Consider the following 19,606-nt stretch of genomic DNA (forward strand, 5'->3'; position numbering starts at 1 on the left):
GATAGTTGAGTCGACTGAAAAAGAGACGCGAACTAGCACTTACGTCACTCCACTGGGTTTTCTGCGATAAGTTGTAGGAAATCGACTTTAAGATTTATTTTGGTCAAGTTCTGACCGTTTGGGATATGTTTTGATATACTACATTGTAGGTGAGAGAATGTAGCTTCTTACTGTAGTACTCATTATGATTATACGTTAGTATTTTTGAAAGTATAGGACAATTTATGGACTCTAAATAACGCGGAAAACAATGCAGCTTGCACTTGCACGCATTGCATAGTTGAATTAGCACTGCATGCACTACGTTACCCGCGCCTGCTGCTCCGGCTCAGCGATACGATAGAACCGCATCTGCATGATCTGAGCTGCAGCTGCTAGCTGCGTGGACCGTGGTTGCTCAACGGCAACGCATATTATTATATGTGGCTCTCTTTAATCTCGCTCACTATTCAAATGGCTAGAAAACGGCGACATAATATGGCGCTCAGTGCTACTAGTATGTAGTAATGATTTGCACCTTTTCACAATCACTCAATTTTCTAGCCGTTTTACTTTAGTAATGCACTTCTTTCTTCAGTGATAAATGCGCCAGAATTTTATGCCTCCAATCAACATCACATGGCAAACTTATTTCATAAGCTAGCACAGTCAATCACCACAACACGCACCAAACTAAGCCTGAGTCATATCGATTATTTTGAAAACCGGTGTTCGACAGCTCTAATTCGATCGAACATCGATGCATCGAATATTGAAGGCGGGGAAAATTTAGTCTTTTGTTTTTGCGTCGATGCGATGCGCTTTGCATATGCACTACGCACTGACGGTATGCGCTGGCGTTGGCCGGGTGAGCGTTGCACAAGCAGATGACAAAGCAAAGTTCGTTTGTATTTTCCATGATCACAAAACACACAAAAAAGGCCGGGGACCAAAGCAGAATTCTTCCCAAAATATCTTCAACAATGATATTTGCAGATGACAACATATAAGTTCAAAATGAAACAATAATAAAGACATGAATCACGCAGAGTCGATCCGAATGATTTTCCGTACACTCACTCTCCCGAAACGACAGGCGTGCTTGGCGTCAGCGCCAGCAAACAAGTGCAATCAACGGAGAGCGCTGTAACTTGCCTGAGATTGTGTAGTTGGATCCAAAATGAGCTCCAAATAAATTTATGGGAATAAATACGTAATTTTCTCTGGATGGTCATTTGAATTGCTATTCAATGCTGATATAACGATTGTGAGGAAAGATTGTGGAATATGAGTTATGACGATGTTCGAGAATTAATCCTGATAATGACAATCCAGTTTTTTAGACGCAATTATGAGCATGCGATCAAAATAAATACGAATGTTTCGAATCGAGCCCTAAATTCATCTAAATTATTACGATTTAACAAGATTTTATGGTCATACTAAGAATATTGACGATGTCAGCAAAGTATGTTATGTTCATATGGAAGAAATAATACTGGGATTATTTCTATTGTTATTCCATCTCTGGACGTCTCCTCCAAGCTCCGAGAAAATAAGCACAATGCGCATGCGTGTTTGATGACGTATGACATATTTTCCCATTCATGAAATCAGAGCCCAAAAATGGGCACAAACTAGCTTCAAATTGATGGGAAAAAATATCAAACGCAATTTTCTCTGTTTTGTCATGTTAAATGTTATTATATGGTGATATTACGAACTTGAACAGAGTTTTTGCATGTAGACAATGTTCGAGAATCAATCCTGACGTGATGATTATTTTTTTTAGACAAGTGCACTAGCTCGACTCAGCTCAAGTCAAGTCGATCGTCATGAGATGTCCGCCATTGAAAATTGAAACGAAATACAAACGTTTCACATCAAGCTCTAAATTCATATTAATGATTATCATATGCAAATTATTGTTAAATATTACGATTAAATAATGTTCTATGGTCATGATTTTAATATTGTTCATGAAAGCAAGATTTATTTTACGTTGATCGCGTCAATTTCCGGCCATTTTCTGGTTTGATTAAAGAACAGTACTGCGCATGCACGATCGATGGCCATGACTTCCATTCATGAATTCATCGTGCATAAATTATCTCGGCACGAGCAGACGAGTAAGACTCGAACTATGATCGAAATAAACTTCAAATTAATGGTGAATAGCATCATATAATTACTCATTCGGTTTCATTTTGGGGGCAATAGAAATCAAGTAAGTAGTAAAGTTGGACATTACTGATATTTTGATGATTGATTGTGTAAACCAAACGAATCGGCCGGCCGACGTATTTTTTTTTTTTTTTCGATGCACCGATTTTGCAAAATCTGCACCGGTGTTCGATGACATCGATCGAACACCGATTTTAAAATCGATTCGACTCAGGCTTACACCAAACACATAAAGTTCCTAACGGGCATGATTGAATTTGCACAGAAATCAAGTTGATGGCAAGCATGATGTGGGACACTGGCTAGGACGAGGAGCGAATGACCGCTGCACCTACTGTAGGTTTCATGTTGCATGCGTTGCGATGCAAATCATGCAATTCAGCGGCGCTTGCACTTGTTGACTTTTGAACGTTTGATGTGCTATGTCGAATAGAGAGCGGGGGTTATACAGCATGGTTTCTTAAGTCATTTTATTCACATTAAGGAGTAGAAATCCCCCCCGAAAAAGTTACAAAAAATTGACATTTCGAAAAGTAAAAGAAGCTGGGCTGACTGAATCTACATGTACAATTCAGTCAGGGAAACCTGCTCATAATTATTTGCGAGGTCGCCCCATGCCTCATGAAACTGTCCTGATGCCACTCATGAAGCAGGAGTACCCCCCAAAAAAAAAAGGAAAAGAAAAATGGAAGTGCTCTGAATGCAACTGTGGGTTTTCAGTTTTATTGTTTTTGATTTTCTTGATCTCTTTTATTCTGCTTTAATTTTCAGGATTATTGCTTTGAGTTTCTGTGTATTTCCTGAAGAAAGAAACAATGGCAGATTTCTTTGAGGAAGAAGCAGAAGTATCAGATGAAGATGCTCCAGCAAGCAGTGATGAGGAAGAGGAAGAATATGAAGAAGATATTGGTATGGTATCATTTAGCATTCTTTTTCTAAGAAACTCAAAACTCAGCAGAATATACTTAGATCATGCATGGACATATAAGAAATGGACATTCATCAGTTAATGAATTCATTGCCATGTGACAGTTGTTGTCATCTGAATTCTCTTTATTTACTATGATCCTATCAGGGTCGCTGACAAGAAGGCCACGAGTTGAAAGAAACAGTCTGTGATTCATTGCACAAACTATGTGTGCAGAAGATATATTGTAATTGATCACTTAAATTATGGGAAATCAATCTTTATTTCTGATTTGCATTTGGTAATCTTAATTCCATGAGAGTTATTTGGAAAATGTACAATTTCAAGATAGAGGCTGAATTGTGATGGGTTGTTTATGATTACTGATTTTTTTGAGGTTATTGTTTTAAATTTCTGGAAATAATTACACATAGCCTCTATAGATTGGGTCTCTCCCATTGTTATTAATGTTATGTGTGTGTACAGATTGCAGAAGTGTGAAAATTGATAATGAATTTAATATTCCAAAAATCATCTGCTCCTCAATTTTGCTGCTCCAAATCTGAAGTATACATGTATATTGATTAAAAGGTATATTCTTATACAGGACATCAGCCAACTAGGCCAACAAACAGTAAGAATGGGGAAAACATTTCTTTATTAGTGATCAATTATGCTGTAGTAGTCACTTTTATACTCATTAAGATGCACTTCTACAATAAGGAATATGTGTGACGAGGAATGCATCAAAAGAATACGAGTTCACGTTTATTGTCCATCTCCTACTTGTATATGTCCATGGTTCATAGAGTTAATTGTACTTAAATATTTGTGAAGGCCAAAATGAAGAAACAGTTAAAGCTTGTGAAAAATAAATCATGCAATTGACAGGCAAATATACAAAATTCACTAGCAGCATTTTGTCCACTATATGAATGAAATGTCTCAATCCCTTTGTATACCATGGAAACAACACAAATGAAGGCACAATCCCAAGAGTTAATTTTAGTTGTAAGCCAGGTTTCTTTCGAGAAGGTTTTCTTGTATATTGTACATGTGTAATTTTTAAGTTATGTGAATTGTGATTATTGATGTGTTTCGAATGCTTCAAATGAATTCACACATGCATGTATACATTTACATGTACATGTAAGTAGTTAACTAAATAAAAAATAAAAAAACTGAAAATGATGCTCCTTTCTAAATAAAATTGATTTTAATAAATACAGGAAAATCATCAAAATGTAAGAAATGTAAATTTAAAACTTTGATTAGTAGAACGAAAAATTCAAATCATGCATTTTTTTGTGAAACATGATAAATGTGTGCAAATAAGTGAGTTGATGATGTCTTAAGCCTATTTTTTCTTTTGTATGTTGTAGGAAATCTGTTGTTAATTTTTTTAAGAATTCATGAAAAATTGTTTCTTTATAATAAAGTATGTATGATTGTTGTTCACAGGAAAGGTAAAGTTCAGCTTCTTACATCATCCAGTTTTTACTAGGACCCAATAAATACTTAATTATTATTTTTTTGGCAAACTGCTAAATATTTTCTCTTTATTTTCCATTCAATTTGGCAAAATCTTGCATTTTCCTGTTTATGTAATTAAATAAACCCAACTTCATCTTAGGGTAGAGGGTAAAATGCCGTGCCTTACTGCCATTGGTAATTACCATATAAAAGATGGTTATGTTAATGTTGTCATATCCATTAATGTTGTTCTTTTCTTTGCGCTCAGATGAAGGGGCTAATGTTCCTGATCTGATCAACGATGATGAAGAAGTAGAAAATGATTCTGAGGGAGAAGAGATTGGTAGAAAGAAAAAAAGAAAACACAGAGGTGGGTGAACTTCACTACTATCTCTCGAAGAAAGTTGAGAAGAGAAAACCATTATAATATCTTGGAGAATATTTATATGTATGAAAACATAATTTCAATGGCATAGCATATGCCAAATGGTGAGTTATTTCATTCTCATACATGTAGTTGCCATTCATACTGTTTGCCAAAATTGTTAAGGTTTGATGTTTAAACAATTGTAGGTTTAAACTTTAAAGCCAAATAAAATTTTAAAAATTTCTAGAATATCTGAAATTATTACCATGATTTGTTAATGCATAAAATGGGATGAAATTAATATAAACAATGTGACGTGAATCGGTTACTGAGGCAAGTAAATATGTAATTTGATTAATATAGTGTATAAGATTTGATTGTGAATACATTATTACTATTTCAGCAGATTATGATGAAAGGCTGGAAGATGAAGATTATGATCTGATTGAAGAGAACTTGGGAGTCAAAGTTGAGAGGGTGAGATATTCTTTTTACAAGTAAAATTTGTATATTTAATTTGACGATAAGTCATTTTACCATTAATATTGTGTTATTTTTTTGTCAATTTTTTTGAAAGAGTAAGGGTTGAAATGTTTCTCTGGCTTTGTGTCTGACATGAATTCCATCCCATTGTTTTTAATATAAAAAGGAAATCAAAAGAACAAGTTCGATAGCATATCCCATTGAAAAGATAAAAACAGAAAGTTATGAGTTATAGAGATTATGATCAATCTAAGGCCAGATGACCATTCTGTAATGTGTCTTGTCATTATGGCTCAATTAAAATTTGAAATAATTGTATTTCTATTTTTTCAAATTTGTAGAAAAAGTTTCGTAGAGTGCGTCAGATCTCTGAGGAGGATGATAGTGGAAGTGAGGATGGAGGAGCAGGAACATCAAGGGAGTTAGATGACAGAGATGCTATCGCCAAGGAAATCTTTGCTGGCGAGGAAGAAGAGGGCGAACTTAGTCCTGGAGAAGCTGTAAGAAATTTCTTCTGCTTTAGTGTTTCATATCTTCCTTGTATCAAAGAGGAGTGTACATACATTTTCTAGAAATAGAAATTGGGTGAAAGTTTCTTTTATGTAAGAATATTGAGTGTTCTGTCATTAAAATCATGTCATTGTCATAATCATTTTCATCAATTTAATCACCATCATTAACATCATCATCGTCATCACCATCGTCATCTTCATCACCCTCATTGGGTGATTTTAAGTACGGTGTTGAAATCTGGTTTTGGTGTTGTGACTACATCAACACCAGCCACAACACTGTACTTGAAATCAGGCTGGTGTTGGGATTGTCCTCGGAAAATATGGCATATCCCTCACAGTTCGTATTGAAGGCTGGTATTATGGTATCTGATGAACCCAGCACTGTGGCTGGTGTTGACGATCTATGTGCAATTTCCCCATTCACCAACACCAGCCTCCAGGGATTGGGAAAATCATGATTTTAAGTTCGGTGTTGGTGTTGGCAATCTCAAGCTTGTGAACAGGCGGCGAACACGATGAAAAATCCCCGTAAAATAAGCTTTTACAGTTTAGATGAGTATAAATTATTTGAACTTTATATATTTTGATGAAGAATAATGTTCTCTCTTTCGAATTCTTGAATTAATTAAAGCATTGGTATTCTGTACAAAGAGAATTTAATGCATTTCTCTCTGATTTCATTTTCATCATCGAGACTTCTCGCCTGAAGTTGGGATGATTTAGCAGCGCAAAGGCTTGACGTCATGTGCTATCGATATAGCAATCGGTATCATTCCTCTGAACCCAGCTCGGTGTTGGAGCTCGGTTCAGCGGACTTTTTACACTCTCAACACCAACACCGAACACTGAACCTGAAATCACCCAATCATCACCACTGTAGTTGTCTTTGTTGTGGTCATTGTCATCTTTTCATCACCATCATCAGGAGACATACACCAGTAATAATGATGTGTCCTTATGGATAAACTTAAATATTTATGAAGTAACCAAACTCTAGTAGCATGAAGACATCAATAGAAATAGCCAAGATATATATTTCCTTGATTCAAGAATGATCTCAAAACAATTTTACCATGTTTTGATTTCCTCCTATTATATTTGTGTTTAATGCAGGAGGATCTGGAGGAACAGCACGAAGTGGACCAAGGGGAGCAGTATGGAGCCCTTGAAGAGTCTGACGAAGAATCAGGTAGGTGCAAAGAAATGTTAAGCAGCTTCTTTGGATGAAAGTGATATCATTCATTAGGGAGCTAACTTATGAAAATTAGTTTATCATGTTTAATGCTGAACCAAAATATATTGTAATAAGAATTTGTCTTCCCTTTCTTCTTTCATTTGAACCACTTTAATAACGAGACTATTATACATTTGTCATCTTTTGCTTCTGTCCTTCAAGGCATATACAGGAAATACTAAAGAATAATCATGATTATAACAATTAGAATGACCTATGTTTCTTTAATATGCTTGGGTAATTTTGGGCTTCCTAATTCATGGAATCACACATATTTCAAGAATATTTGGCAATTCTACAATTTCCATTGTTGTGTGTCTTTCTATATTCAGAGAACAGTATTTTAAGATGGCATTTTGTTAGTAACATGAATTATGTGAACGTTGATATAAATATCACATGAAAGATGTATTGAATTTTAAGGGTTGCAAAGTTGGGAAGAAATTTAATTTATTGGAAACAATACAGAATTATATTTGATTTTCATTATGGAATGTAGCATCTACATTTACTTCATAAGCCCTTAAAATTTAGTCATTTTTCAATGGGAATTATAAAATTGATAAATCTAAATATTGGTTTGTAGTAATCATATTTCCCTTTATATTTTATATTTCAGGTAGAGGACAGATAACTAAAGTTATTTTATGATGTGTGTGAGTTCAGCTATCATTCAAAAATTCAAAATTCTGTTGAATCATTTATACCTTTACTAATTGAAATACTTTTTTTGCAGACCCAGATGATTTCATTGTTGATGATAGTGGGCAACCTATTGGAAAGAAAAAGAAGAAAGGACATAAACACAGATACACAGACTCGTGAGTATGCATATTTTGGATTATTGTTGTTCCGTGTAATAATTGAATGATGTGATTGCCACCTCAAGCTACAAAGAACCCCTGAATTTTTATAATCTTTTGGTCATTTCACAAGTTAATCTAATCACCAATAAGACTGGCACTGGATGTGTTGCAAGAATCTTTAGGTGCAAAATAGCAATTAGTTTATCAATTAAACTAGGTGCATGTATATCAAATTTATTTTTTGCCAGAAGCAGGCCATATCACTCAATCAGTCAATCAAAACTTATAATGTCATCAGATGACTTATGATTTATTATGGGTTCGAAAAGTTATTTGGGATTGATTATGCATGTCTCGCGCCACCCTCTAATGGCTAGTTTAGAAATATTTTGACAAAGAAAACGAGCAGTGACATTTTTTGTATTGTTTATATATGGTGACTTAAGGTCAATTACTCCATTTATAACCTCATATTTCATGCTTCAAGTCTAAAAAAAATGTAAAAAAAATGCATGGACAACCAGTGACACCATGATCATTTCAAGTGGTCTTTATAGATTTATGTCACTCACTAGTCTTAAAGAAATATGCAGTCTCTTGCCTCTGCAGCAATTTTTTCAAATACCTTTTAGCTGCGTACTGTGTACACAAAAATGTTGCTTGGATTTTTGAACCATGATTGAATTAGAGTGCTTGACCTATCAGTTTTAACATAGCAATTTTGAGGAAGTTAAGTATTTCATTTGGGTGTGTATATTTCTATTTCTCTTTAGTGCTCTACAAGAAGCACAGGATATCTTTGGACTTGATTTTGACTTTGATGAATTTGAAGGATACGGTGATGATTATGAAGAAGCAGAAGAGGAGGAATATTCTGAGGTAAATACATAATTTCAATGTTACATTTGAAAGTAATATAGTTCCAATGTTAGCATCGGTCTTAATCATCCCTTTTTATGTGATGAATTATGTGACATTACTTACTAATTATGTTTATCTCTTAAATTTTTTATTTGTTTGTGAATATGTATGATTATGTAATACACTTGCCAAATTTAGCTGCCCTCCTGCTATCATGTGCTTTCTTTAATCTTGGTACTTTCAATCATAAATCTCTTGATTAGTACGAGGATGAGGAAGAGGAATTAGAAGAAGGTGGAGAACAGAGGAGAAGACAGAAGAGACCTGGCAAGAAACGAGCTCCAAAGAAGAGTATTTACGAGGTAAGGCCATTAACCTTACATCCATCTATTCCTGGCAAGATACACTGTAGATATAAGTGAAGTAGAATCAATAGTCTGTATTGAATAACAAAACACAGTAAAAGATTAATTGAAAATATGAAAATTTATATAGGAATGGCAGTTTTAAATTATATTTTTCACCTTTGCTAACACTATGGAGTTATTTCAATAAAAAATATTGTATGCAGTGACAGTTTCCATAGAAGGATACTTAATATGGTCTATGAACTTTGATATTGTACATTCTAGTCCCTTTAATTCATATGTATGTTGTATTTGAGATCTGTAAGAACATATGTATGATAATTTGTACACATGCCGATGTATATTTCTTGCTTTCTTTCAATGTATTTAAGACCAGTGTATTGATCCATTGTGTAAACACAGTGCTGTAGTCCCATGAACTCATATTTGTGTCTATTCTTCTAGGTATTTGAGCCAAGTGAGTTGGAGAGGGGTCATTTCACAGATCTTGATAATGAGATCAAGACAGCAGACATTCCAGAGAGATTTATGGTGAGTTGAGATTTATGAACCATGTTTCATAAAGTTTATGATTAATTATTTGTCATCAATGGTGACCACTATGGTAATGTTGGTAATTAAAAGGCTAATTAAAAACCTTAAGATTTCCATGAATGGTAGGTAATATTACCATAATTGTGAATTTTATGTGACCTGGAAATGTTGCTTATGCGGATTCCACATCAATTAAAATAGTTTGTAGGTATGTTTTAAGATGAAGTTATGATAGTTTGGGCAAAATTGAAACAGTTCGGTCTGAATGTTTTCAATTAGTTTTTACAGACATTTTTATTCTTAGAAATGATTATTCACATTTGGGAACTTTGTATGTGTAATTAAGTTTTAACATACATTGAGTAGGTATGACCTTTAACGTCTGGGACCAACCTTTAACATTACCATGTAAAAGGCGTAGGTGGCAATGTCAGGTTTTAATCCTCTGACTTGTTTATGGTCAAGTGGTGACTTTATACACGATGCCATGTCACCACCAGATATAATTTAGCATAGTCTAGATTCTATGCTTGAACCTTTAGATGTTGTTTGTATTTTCTAAAAAAAAAAAAATTCTCTGACAAATGTCACTGAAATTTTGTAAGTTATACCTCTGTTTGATTTTGCTTTTTAGTTGAGAACGGTTCCTGTGACTGAGGCAGCTGATGAAGAGCTTGAGAAAGAAGCTGAATGGATCTACAAACAAGCCTTCCTAACACCATCAGTATCAAATCAGGTATGCTTCGGTTCCAGATGTCAAATTTCCTCAGATGACAAAACCTTACTTGTCACATTGTATTTGAAAATCACATTTGTTTTGTTACCTAGTAATATTGCACAAATGATGATAATATAGTGTAAGTAGTGCACATATCATGTTAGGTGCTCAAGGTGCTCCTATATTTACCATAGCTAATCTAGGCTAACAATTTTGGAATTCCTTCATGCTGGTACCTGTTTACCTCATGTTGATTGAGTGCAACATGGTGTAGATAAATTTCTGGCAGACAAAAAATTTAATATCTCGACTGGGATTTGAACCCACACCCCTATGATTGCAAAATGAGAGTTGGAACAATTTAACACAAGTGATATTATGTTCATTTCCCAGTTTCTCCATCTCAAACGATGAAGCTTACTGTGTCCTGACACAGGTCAAATTACCTTAGATACCATGGCATGGCAGGTTTTTCTTTCACTCCTTTATACATTTTTTTTTTTTTATAAAATGCTTTGTTCTGCATTAGTGTCTTGTGATAAATATTTGTTAGTTGTGACATACTGCAGTGTGTAAAATGAACTTGTAGATCTGAACGAAGATCATATCTTATTTGTAATGTTTTGTGTTTCATTAAAAAAAATGCAAGGTATTAAAATTGTTCAGAATCAATTCCGAAGTCATACCTTTAATGGAAATTCAAAGGTCAATGTCATTGCACCATATCCTAGATGATGAATATGAAATATGTATTGATAATGCCTATCCTATGTGCAATCTTAACATTCAAATTTTGTTTTGTTGTATTGCAAGCGGTTCTCAAACATTCTTTTTTGGTAGGAATTTGGTGATCAAGGTGATGGTTATGGTGGATCAAGTGGTTATGAAAGGAAACCTCCAAAAACAAAGAAGAAAATCAGAGAAGCCCTCCTGTTTATGAGGAATCAACACTTTGAGGTAAACTATTTCATATTTCATTAAAGTGATAATCAAGTAATGTAATAGTGTTTATATTATTTGATTGAGAAACATGTTTATGTATTATGAAAAATTAAATGTGGATGTTGAAGAAGTACATTAAATGCCTAGTTGAATGATGTATATAACCCATCATAACATTAGTCAAATCATGCTTGGATGACAAGCTATTTTTTTTAACAATGATATAAATATAAAACATTGAATTATTATTAGAATTCAAAGTTTTCAGACATCCCCAAATTACTTAAAAGCATAGAGGTCTTATGAATAGGAAATTTGAAGTAAGTCAGATTGTCATGTGCCAAACTTACACAAATTGAAGCAGAGTGTGTATTTCACAGAGGCTCCTTCATACGAAGATTGGCAGTTACTTACCAAATGGTGATAGCCAATAAAGATTATAGTTACATTCATATTTTGTTCAAAAGACAATCACATGTGTTCTGTCATATTTGCTGTCTATTGCAAACCTCAGTGGGATAGGGCCCTGATCTGCTATTTCAAATCTTTCCAATTTATTCTCTCCAGAAGGAAGTAAGAATAAGAACATTCCATACACCCTTTGTTTTGTATTTCTTTTGTCTTTCGCGTGCAGGTACCATTTATAGCTTTCTACAGGAAGGAATATGTAGAGCCAGAGCTGAATTTCAATGATCTCTATAAGGTCTATCATTGGGATGCAAAGGTATGATACAGCAAACTTAGTTTATAATTTCATGTGAGTTGATTAGTTAAGATTGAAAACAAAACTGTATACTTCAATTATCTTTACAAAATAAATCATTAGGATGCTACAGTAAAACGTTAAGAGTGGTTCAAAGTATGCTAGAGTATAGCTAGCTTTAATTATTTCTGTAAAATATATCATGAAGTTATAGATGTGAGAAACAGAATTTGAATTGATGATCAGCTTAGAATAGAACCAGAGCTGAACTGTACTTAACTCTACACAGTCCTTAGACTTTGGTTTGATGAGATCGTTACTGTGATTTTCTGCACTGGGAAGTAAAGTTGAGAAATAAAGAATGACTGGATATGATTGAGTATTTCATTTTTCTTCACCACTATTGAGATTACAGTGAAGGAAAAAACTTACCAAAGTAGACATACAAGATAGAGAATAAAAGCTATACCTCAACTATGCTTAAGTTTGTTTTCTTACCAAAAAAAAGATAATTAATTTAGAAATAACATGTTCTTTGTATCACTGTAGTGGTGTCAATTGAAAGCAAGGAAAGCCAATCTCTTGAAGCTCTTTGAGAAGATGCAGACTTACCAGTTTGATACAGTAATGAAAGATAAAGACTTTGATGCAGAACTCCCTGAAGATTTCAGAGCTCTTTCCAACCAAGATATTGAAAGGTAAAGAATGTGGTTATTTATCATGCAACCTTTAGTACTATTGTATTCTATTATTATTCATTTGCATTCCAAACATCAAATATAATGGTACAAGATCCTCAACTTAAATAGCAAGGAACATTTTTTTCCCGAACCAAATTGAGTAAATTCAACAATTCAGATATACATGGATGAGAGAAATCTATCATGGAGTCTTAAAATTCAGATTAATAAATGGAAGAAAGAACATATGCTAGCAACGTGTTTTTTTATGGAATTAGGAAACAATCAATATATAAAAAATCTTTTGGAGTAAAATGCACATTTTCATTCATTTGCTTTATATTTGTATCAAATGAATATTTCAAAGGATTGTTATCTAAAACATTGGAGAGGGTTGAAATGTTGTGTTTCTTTCCATGAGAAATCAAAGAAGAATATTGTCAATATTTTAATACAGTGATCAATTTCATTTCAAACTAAATAATGAATTTGATTTACTCTTTTCATAAATGTTATACTTTCAACAACTCCGAGATTATTGATGCCATATAAGAGTAATGCCAGCCTTTCATTCAACAATTTTTAACAAGACCCCCCCCAAAAAAAAAGTATGAATTATTCAGTTTGTAACTGTGTATATCAACTATCAATATTGTATTTTTGATATTTTTTAATTCTATTTGTTCAGGCTGAATGCTGTTGATTCTACAGAAAGCTTGAAGGACGTCTACATGCACTTCTTGTTATACTATGGCCGAGAGCTCCCTAAGATGCACAATTCACTTAAAGCCAAACCCAAAGAGAAGAAAATGAAGATGGTGACGGTCAAGAGGAAAGTGATGGTCAAACGATGGAGGAAGAAAAAGAAGGAAAAATCCCCGCACAAAGAACGAAGGATAGAAGATGATGATAGTGATGAGGAGGAGGATAGTAACAAGAAGATGGATACAATGGAGGAGAAGGAGAAAGAGGATGAGGAGAAGATGGACACAGAGGACGGGGAGAAGGGAGATGAGGAAGGTGGGGAGGAGAAGAAGAAAAAAGATGAGGAGGAGGATGATGGTTTCGAGGATGGTGAGACAAAAGATAAGGAAGAAGGGGAGGAAGGAGAAGAAGGAGAGACAAAGGAGAAGGATAAAGAAGATGGAGAGGTCGCTGAGGAGGAAGAAATGGAGGAGATTGAGGTGGAGACAGAGGTGGAAGAGGAGATGGAGGTGGAGGCTTCCGATGATGAGGATGATGAAGAAGGCGTGGTGACTAGCTATGAGATCAAACAAGCCAGCAGGAAATCAATGTATGCTCTCTGTCAAGATGCTAAACTCAGTAAGTTCTTTAATCAAATTTATTATCTTTTACTTGTCCTATCAAGAAGAAGAAACATGTGTAATTAAAATCTATCCATATAATGAAAGTAGAAATAGCCTTATTTCTCCGTGACGCTATTAAAAAAAATTATATTGACTTAACTCATGAGCAGGCTTTTAAATTTTGGTTTGTGTTTGAAGTAGCTCTTCATGCAAAGTTTTCTAGATCAGGCATGAATTTTATCTGTTTATGGATAATTTACTTCATCACCTTTTTTGAGAACTTTAAAGTCTTGTCATGCTTGTAATGATAACAGTCGGAGTGGATTTGGAATCCTTATTGTATGACCTTGTGGTATATAATCACAAATTGTTATGGACACACCAGTCAATGAGTTGTTTTATATATTATACTGGTACATGTAGGCTTTACTTCAACACTCACATCTTAACAAATGTCATCTAAATTTGTTTTCGGCATATCAGCTGGTCTGGCTGCCAAGTTTGGATTGACTCCTGAACAGTTTGGTGAGAACCTGAGAGATAATTACCAGAGGCATGACCCTGAACAACACCAGGCTAGTCCCTTAGAGGCAGCATCAGAGTACCTTTCAAAGTAAGTCAGACCGTACCATTTCTATTTTATAGAAAAAATGACAACAATATTTCAGACGGAAAAAAAAGCAGTTTCGTTCAGAAAATTGGTGGCTTTCTTGCGTATATGTTGATCATGGCACCTTTTCATGAAAGTTGTCATTTTCCTATAATTACCATAACAATGGTCATACACAAGCATTTTTCAACGGTTTTATTGTAAATATTAAACAATATCTTATAAACAAATAAAATCCCTTTTACAAGATAAAAGATAATGAACAGTGCCCCATATCATTCTTCTCAAAGTCTTTGAAATTAAAGTGTATAATTTAATAGAAAAAAATGAAAGGGGAAAAATTAGAAATGTCTGAATTTGTAAGCCATTGCTAGTGTATCATTTATTGTGACAATGGTCATTTTCCATGTAGTCTTACTTTTGTTTCCATTCTTCCTTTGCAGTAAATTCAAGGATGAGGAAGGTGTTCTGAAGGCTGCAAGGTACATGGTAGCCCTTCAGATAGCACACGATCCTCTGGTCAGACAGTGTGTTAGACAGACATATTATGAGAGAGCCAAGATATCGGTCAAACCTACCAAGAAGGGGATCAAGGTATGTTTCTGTTCCTGTGTATGGTAAATCCAGTAGGAACTTGACAGGTCAGCATTTTGTTGGTAAACGCCAAGCTAGTATATAAGCCAGTACATCTGGAAATATTTTACGTCTAAGTTAATCAGGCATAGTGGCTGATCTTTTTTTAGACAACAGACATTACACTTGGGTCTTTTTATCAAAGTGGAGACAATGGCAGAGTGGGGATTCAAACTCACAACCTTGCAATTACGAGTCCAGTGGTCTAACCACTAGACCAATATTTATGGATCAGTTTATCTGATTGTTGTGCTTGGTGTTGTTTCAGAGTACTGTGGAGTCACTCAGTAAAGGGAGACAAATAATGTGGTCTTTGTGGGCTGGGGACTGTTTCAGGAAAAAGTTGTCATCACTGACAAGCTGTCTTTCTCCGACAGTTACCATAGTAACAGAGGCCTATCAGCCAATCAAAACCAAGGGGTTTATTAAAATTGTCAACACTGAGAATTTAGTCAGTGCCAACAATTTTAATGGACAGATTCTTGTTATACATAAAAATAATAAAATTTAAAGATATGTGGTCCTTCTATACAGATATATGTAGTTACTAATGGAGATTTTACTATGTTTAATGCTTCTACTACTAATGTTAAATTTTGTTTGGTAAGCTTTCATTCACTCCTGATAGAGAAGAGACCATGTAGAATTTGAAAGAATAATAGCAAAGAAACTTTGAGCAGTAATAGACTTATAAGTTAATGAAATGTGAACAATTGGCCTCATTCTAGAAATACTTGCCAGAATTTCAATGCTATACAATGACTTACCCAACATTCCATATTGTCAATCTCCAATTATGACTGATCTAAATTTGTGTAATTAAGAGATAGGAATATTGGATCAATTGAAATTTGAGTTTTATTTGAATCTATCACAACATTTTGTGAGAAAGTGCCCTGTATTTTTTTGTTTTACACTTAACTTCCTTATTCCCATGCTCCTTTTTAATTTGTACAGGAAATTGATGAGAGTCATCCCATCTTTGGAAGCAAGTACCTGAAGAATAAACAGGTGAAGGATCTATTAGGAGACCAATACCTGAAGCTAGTACAGGCAGAGAAAGACAAACTCATCACCATGACCATGTCTATTGATATGGCACAGGCATCAAGGTGTGTAGAGCATTTCTTAAACTGAATCCTCTCTATCTATCTACTACTTGGGCAATTCAAGAAAAGTAAATAACCTTTCTGTACATCTGGGTCCCATAATAAAAAGGATAGAGATATATCATACGCTTGATGTTCATGCTTACTTGTACAATGTAGTCAATTCAATCAATTTTAAGAAATGTTTCGATGATTACTAAGTTTTGTGTTAAGGCCCCCTCAACTTTTTTTACTCATTTCCCTGTACTTCCTTAATTGCTCAAACGTTGGCAAATTGAGAACATTATAACAGTGGGTGATTTCAAGTACGGTGTTGAAATCTGGTGTTGGTGTTGGGACAACACCAACACCAGCTTCCTTACCATACTTGAAATCACGCTGGTGTTGGGATTGACCTCGGAAAATATGACGTATTTCCGGCAGTTTGTGTTGAGCTCTGGTGTTGAATGTTGTCTGCTGAACCGAGCATTACAGCTGGTGTTGACGATCTACGTGCAATTTCCCTATTCATCAACACCAACCCACAGGGATTGGGAAAATCGTGATTTCAAGTTCGGTGTTGGTGTTGATGAACTGTAGTTCACGAACAGGAGGCGAACACGATGAAACACCCCCGTAAAATTATGTATTACAGTTAGGATGAGCGCAAATCGTTAGAGTTTTACACATTTTAATGAAATATAATATTTGTGCTTTCTGATTATTGCAGTGATTTTAACCTGTGCATTCTGTACGATAAGATTTTACTGCAATCTCTTCCCGATTTCACTTTATCGTCAAGAATTTCTAGCGTAAAGTTTAGATGATCAGCAGAGCAGAGGCGTGACGTCATAGGATCTCGATAACGAGATCGGTATCGCTCCTCTGAACTCAGCTCGGTGTTGGGGCTCTGTTCAGCAGCCTTTTAACGCTCTCAATACCAACACCGAACACTGTACTTGAAATCACCCATTTTAGTTCAAGTAGAAAACAGAGACAATTCATTTTAGGAAGGTCTGACATATAGGGGTCTGATATACATAGTTATTGTGCACAACAGAAACTGTCATTGGTTCGATAGACTTGTCAGAGTTAACTTCCACTGTGTATACAGTAGTTTAGACATTTGCATTAGGTAATTAAAGGTGAATTTATGTTGAATTTGTAAATGAGGATCCATTAAATCTTTCCCTTTGCTACGAAAGCCTTGGGTCTGAATAAACAAAGGTGGTTTTGAACCTGTGATCCGAAACCATGGCTATACAGATTTTATGCATTAATTATGCTGAATTCATAGCATATATTGAGAAGCAGATGTATAATTTAATGCATACTTTTTTCACAAGATGACATCATTAATGAGTCTACTATTTATTTAGATTATTTGATGTAAGCAATGGGCTAAGTAATGGTTATGCTCGAGTAATAGTTATTCTTAGTAAGGTGACAACTTGATTCGTCCAATGTTTATTTAAATTGATTGAAATAAACAATGAGCTTATAAATGATGTTACTTTAGTAGCAAGTCTAAGTTTATCACAAAATTCATTCATTATTGGACTATTTTCAATAAAGTTGCAATCGTAAGCATTATTTATGTCTCAGATCTGAATAAACTTTGGTTTAAATCTAAATTATATACCACCTCGGTGAAGTGAACCTTTGGGTTTGATGACAGTGCTCATTGTTTATTTAATTCCTAATCTTTGTTATCTGACTCCTTCAGTACGTCCTACACGTCTGCTACTTACTTTGAGGAGATGAAGCAGTTGTACTACCTAGATGAGTTCCGTTCTGAGGTACAGGCCTGGAACAAAGAAAGGAGTGGTGCCCTAGAGATGGCCCTTAAGAGTATCCTCTACCCTCAACTTGCCAAAGAACTCAAAACAAAGCTTATTGCTGAAGCTAAAGAAGGCATAATCAAGGTCAGTACTGGATGATCCTGATAGTGGTCTTATTCTCGTAAGTTATGAGTGACTTTACACAGGACCGGTGATCTTTTACTGTGGAAATGATAAACAGCAGATTTTCATAGTGATGTAGTTTGTAAGAAAGGATCGCAAGTCATTTGTAAAGTTGCTTGTAACGTGAGAATTGCTGGTGATCCTTTCTTTAGTGCTAAATCAACATCAATGACAATATGGTGAAATATCATTTACCACAAGAAAGGATTACTAGTCATTCCTAAAGTTGCTTGTAACTTACATGAAGCGCCCATATGGAGGATTAGTATGGATATTGAATAATTGGGTATTTAAGCATCGAGTGTAGCCCTTCGATTTGTTTGAAATTGTATTGAATTGAAGGTAATAGTGAGCAACTTTGTAGTCCACAGTGTTGCACAAATTTGTTGAAGTTATCATTTTCCTTTAAAGTTTATTATTGGTCATTAGAAACTGGAGTTGTTATAAAATCTACTTTCAAGGGATGAAAACAATGAACATGTGCCAAGGAAATAATTTTGTGCTTTTCTGATCCTGATTATTGTTTACTGTACATGCATTTACTTTATGCACTTTCAAAGGAAATTTGTAGTAATGATGTAATCATGATTTGTTGTATTCACACATTTCATGAACAATTCTCTTTCCATTATTAGCAATGCTGCACAAAGATGTTCAATTACCTGAAGGTGATGCCATTACAAGTAGATCAACCCATGGAAGAAGATGAAGATGATTACTTGGATGGAAACAGTAGGATGGGACTAAGGGTTATGGGATTTGCCTTCACAAGTGCAATGTAAGTCACCCTTTAAGGTCATATTGTGTGTAATACCAGATGTGACGTTAGAGATACCATTATGATCTGGACTTGATCAATTATGATGATAATTTTTTGTATGGAAACAGTACGATGGGACTCAGGGTGATAAGGTTTTCAAAGTGCATTATCAGTCATCACAGATGATAAATGGATGAGTCTTTGACAGTGTGATGATGGTTGAGAAGTTGGAAACCAATATGGTTTAGAGGCAATGATGATGATGACAATAAAGATATTGGTGGTCGTCGTAATGATGATGGTGATGACATTGGTGGTGATGGTGATTGTACTTCACTTCCTTATTGGAAATGCTAATCGTGTCTGTAATGAAGGTTTAGAGTTACCTCCCAAACATTGACACTGAATAGGGAAGAAAAAGTCTGAATTTGACCATTCTGAGTACTTGCGATATGAATTTTCTACAGTGTGGTAAATAATGTTCCTTTCC

At 34.7% G+C, this 19,606-nt stretch overlaps 1 protein-coding gene across 2 annotated transcripts in view; it reads left to right on the top strand.

Moving 5' to 3' along the window:
* Window positions 1-19,606, top strand: part of LOC121408907 (transcription elongation factor SPT6-like) — a 33,881-nt gene continuing 14,275 nt past the window's right edge. Inside the window, exons 1-20 of one of the 2 annotated variants that reach the window (XM_041600619.1) lie at window positions 1-149; window positions 2,935-3,072; window positions 4,812-4,913; window positions 5,314-5,387; window positions 5,735-5,893; window positions 7,022-7,097; window positions 7,879-7,963; window positions 8,722-8,827; window positions 9,073-9,171; window positions 9,622-9,708; window positions 10,346-10,447; window positions 11,270-11,386; window positions 12,006-12,095; window positions 12,624-12,772; window positions 13,443-14,077; window positions 14,545-14,674; window positions 15,115-15,265; window positions 16,262-16,416; window positions 18,119-18,317; window positions 18,992-19,134. In XM_041600619.1, coding sequence (XP_041456553.1) covers window positions 2,979-3,072; window positions 4,812-4,913; window positions 5,314-5,387; window positions 5,735-5,893; window positions 7,022-7,097; window positions 7,879-7,963; window positions 8,722-8,827; window positions 9,073-9,171; window positions 9,622-9,708; window positions 10,346-10,447; window positions 11,270-11,386; window positions 12,006-12,095; window positions 12,624-12,772; window positions 13,443-14,077; window positions 14,545-14,674; window positions 15,115-15,265; window positions 16,262-16,416; window positions 18,119-18,317; window positions 18,992-19,134 — 2,753 coding nt within the window. In that variant the 5' untranslated portion in view covers window positions 1-149; window positions 2,935-2,978. The remainder of the gene's footprint in view (window positions 150-2,934; window positions 3,073-4,811; window positions 4,914-5,313; window positions 5,388-5,734; window positions 5,894-7,021; window positions 7,098-7,878; window positions 7,964-8,721; window positions 8,828-9,072; window positions 9,172-9,621; window positions 9,709-10,345; window positions 10,448-11,269; window positions 11,387-12,005; window positions 12,096-12,623; window positions 12,773-13,442; window positions 14,078-14,544; window positions 14,675-15,114; window positions 15,266-16,261; window positions 16,417-18,118; window positions 18,318-18,991; window positions 19,135-19,606) is intronic. The other variant, XM_041600620.1, reaches the window with a different exon arrangement.

Source organism: Lytechinus variegatus, chromosome 2 (genome assembly GCF_018143015.1).
Source record: "Lytechinus variegatus isolate NC3 chromosome 2, Lvar_3.0, whole genome shotgun sequence".
Taxonomy (NCBI): domain Eukaryota; kingdom Metazoa; phylum Echinodermata; class Echinoidea; order Temnopleuroida; family Toxopneustidae; genus Lytechinus; species Lytechinus variegatus.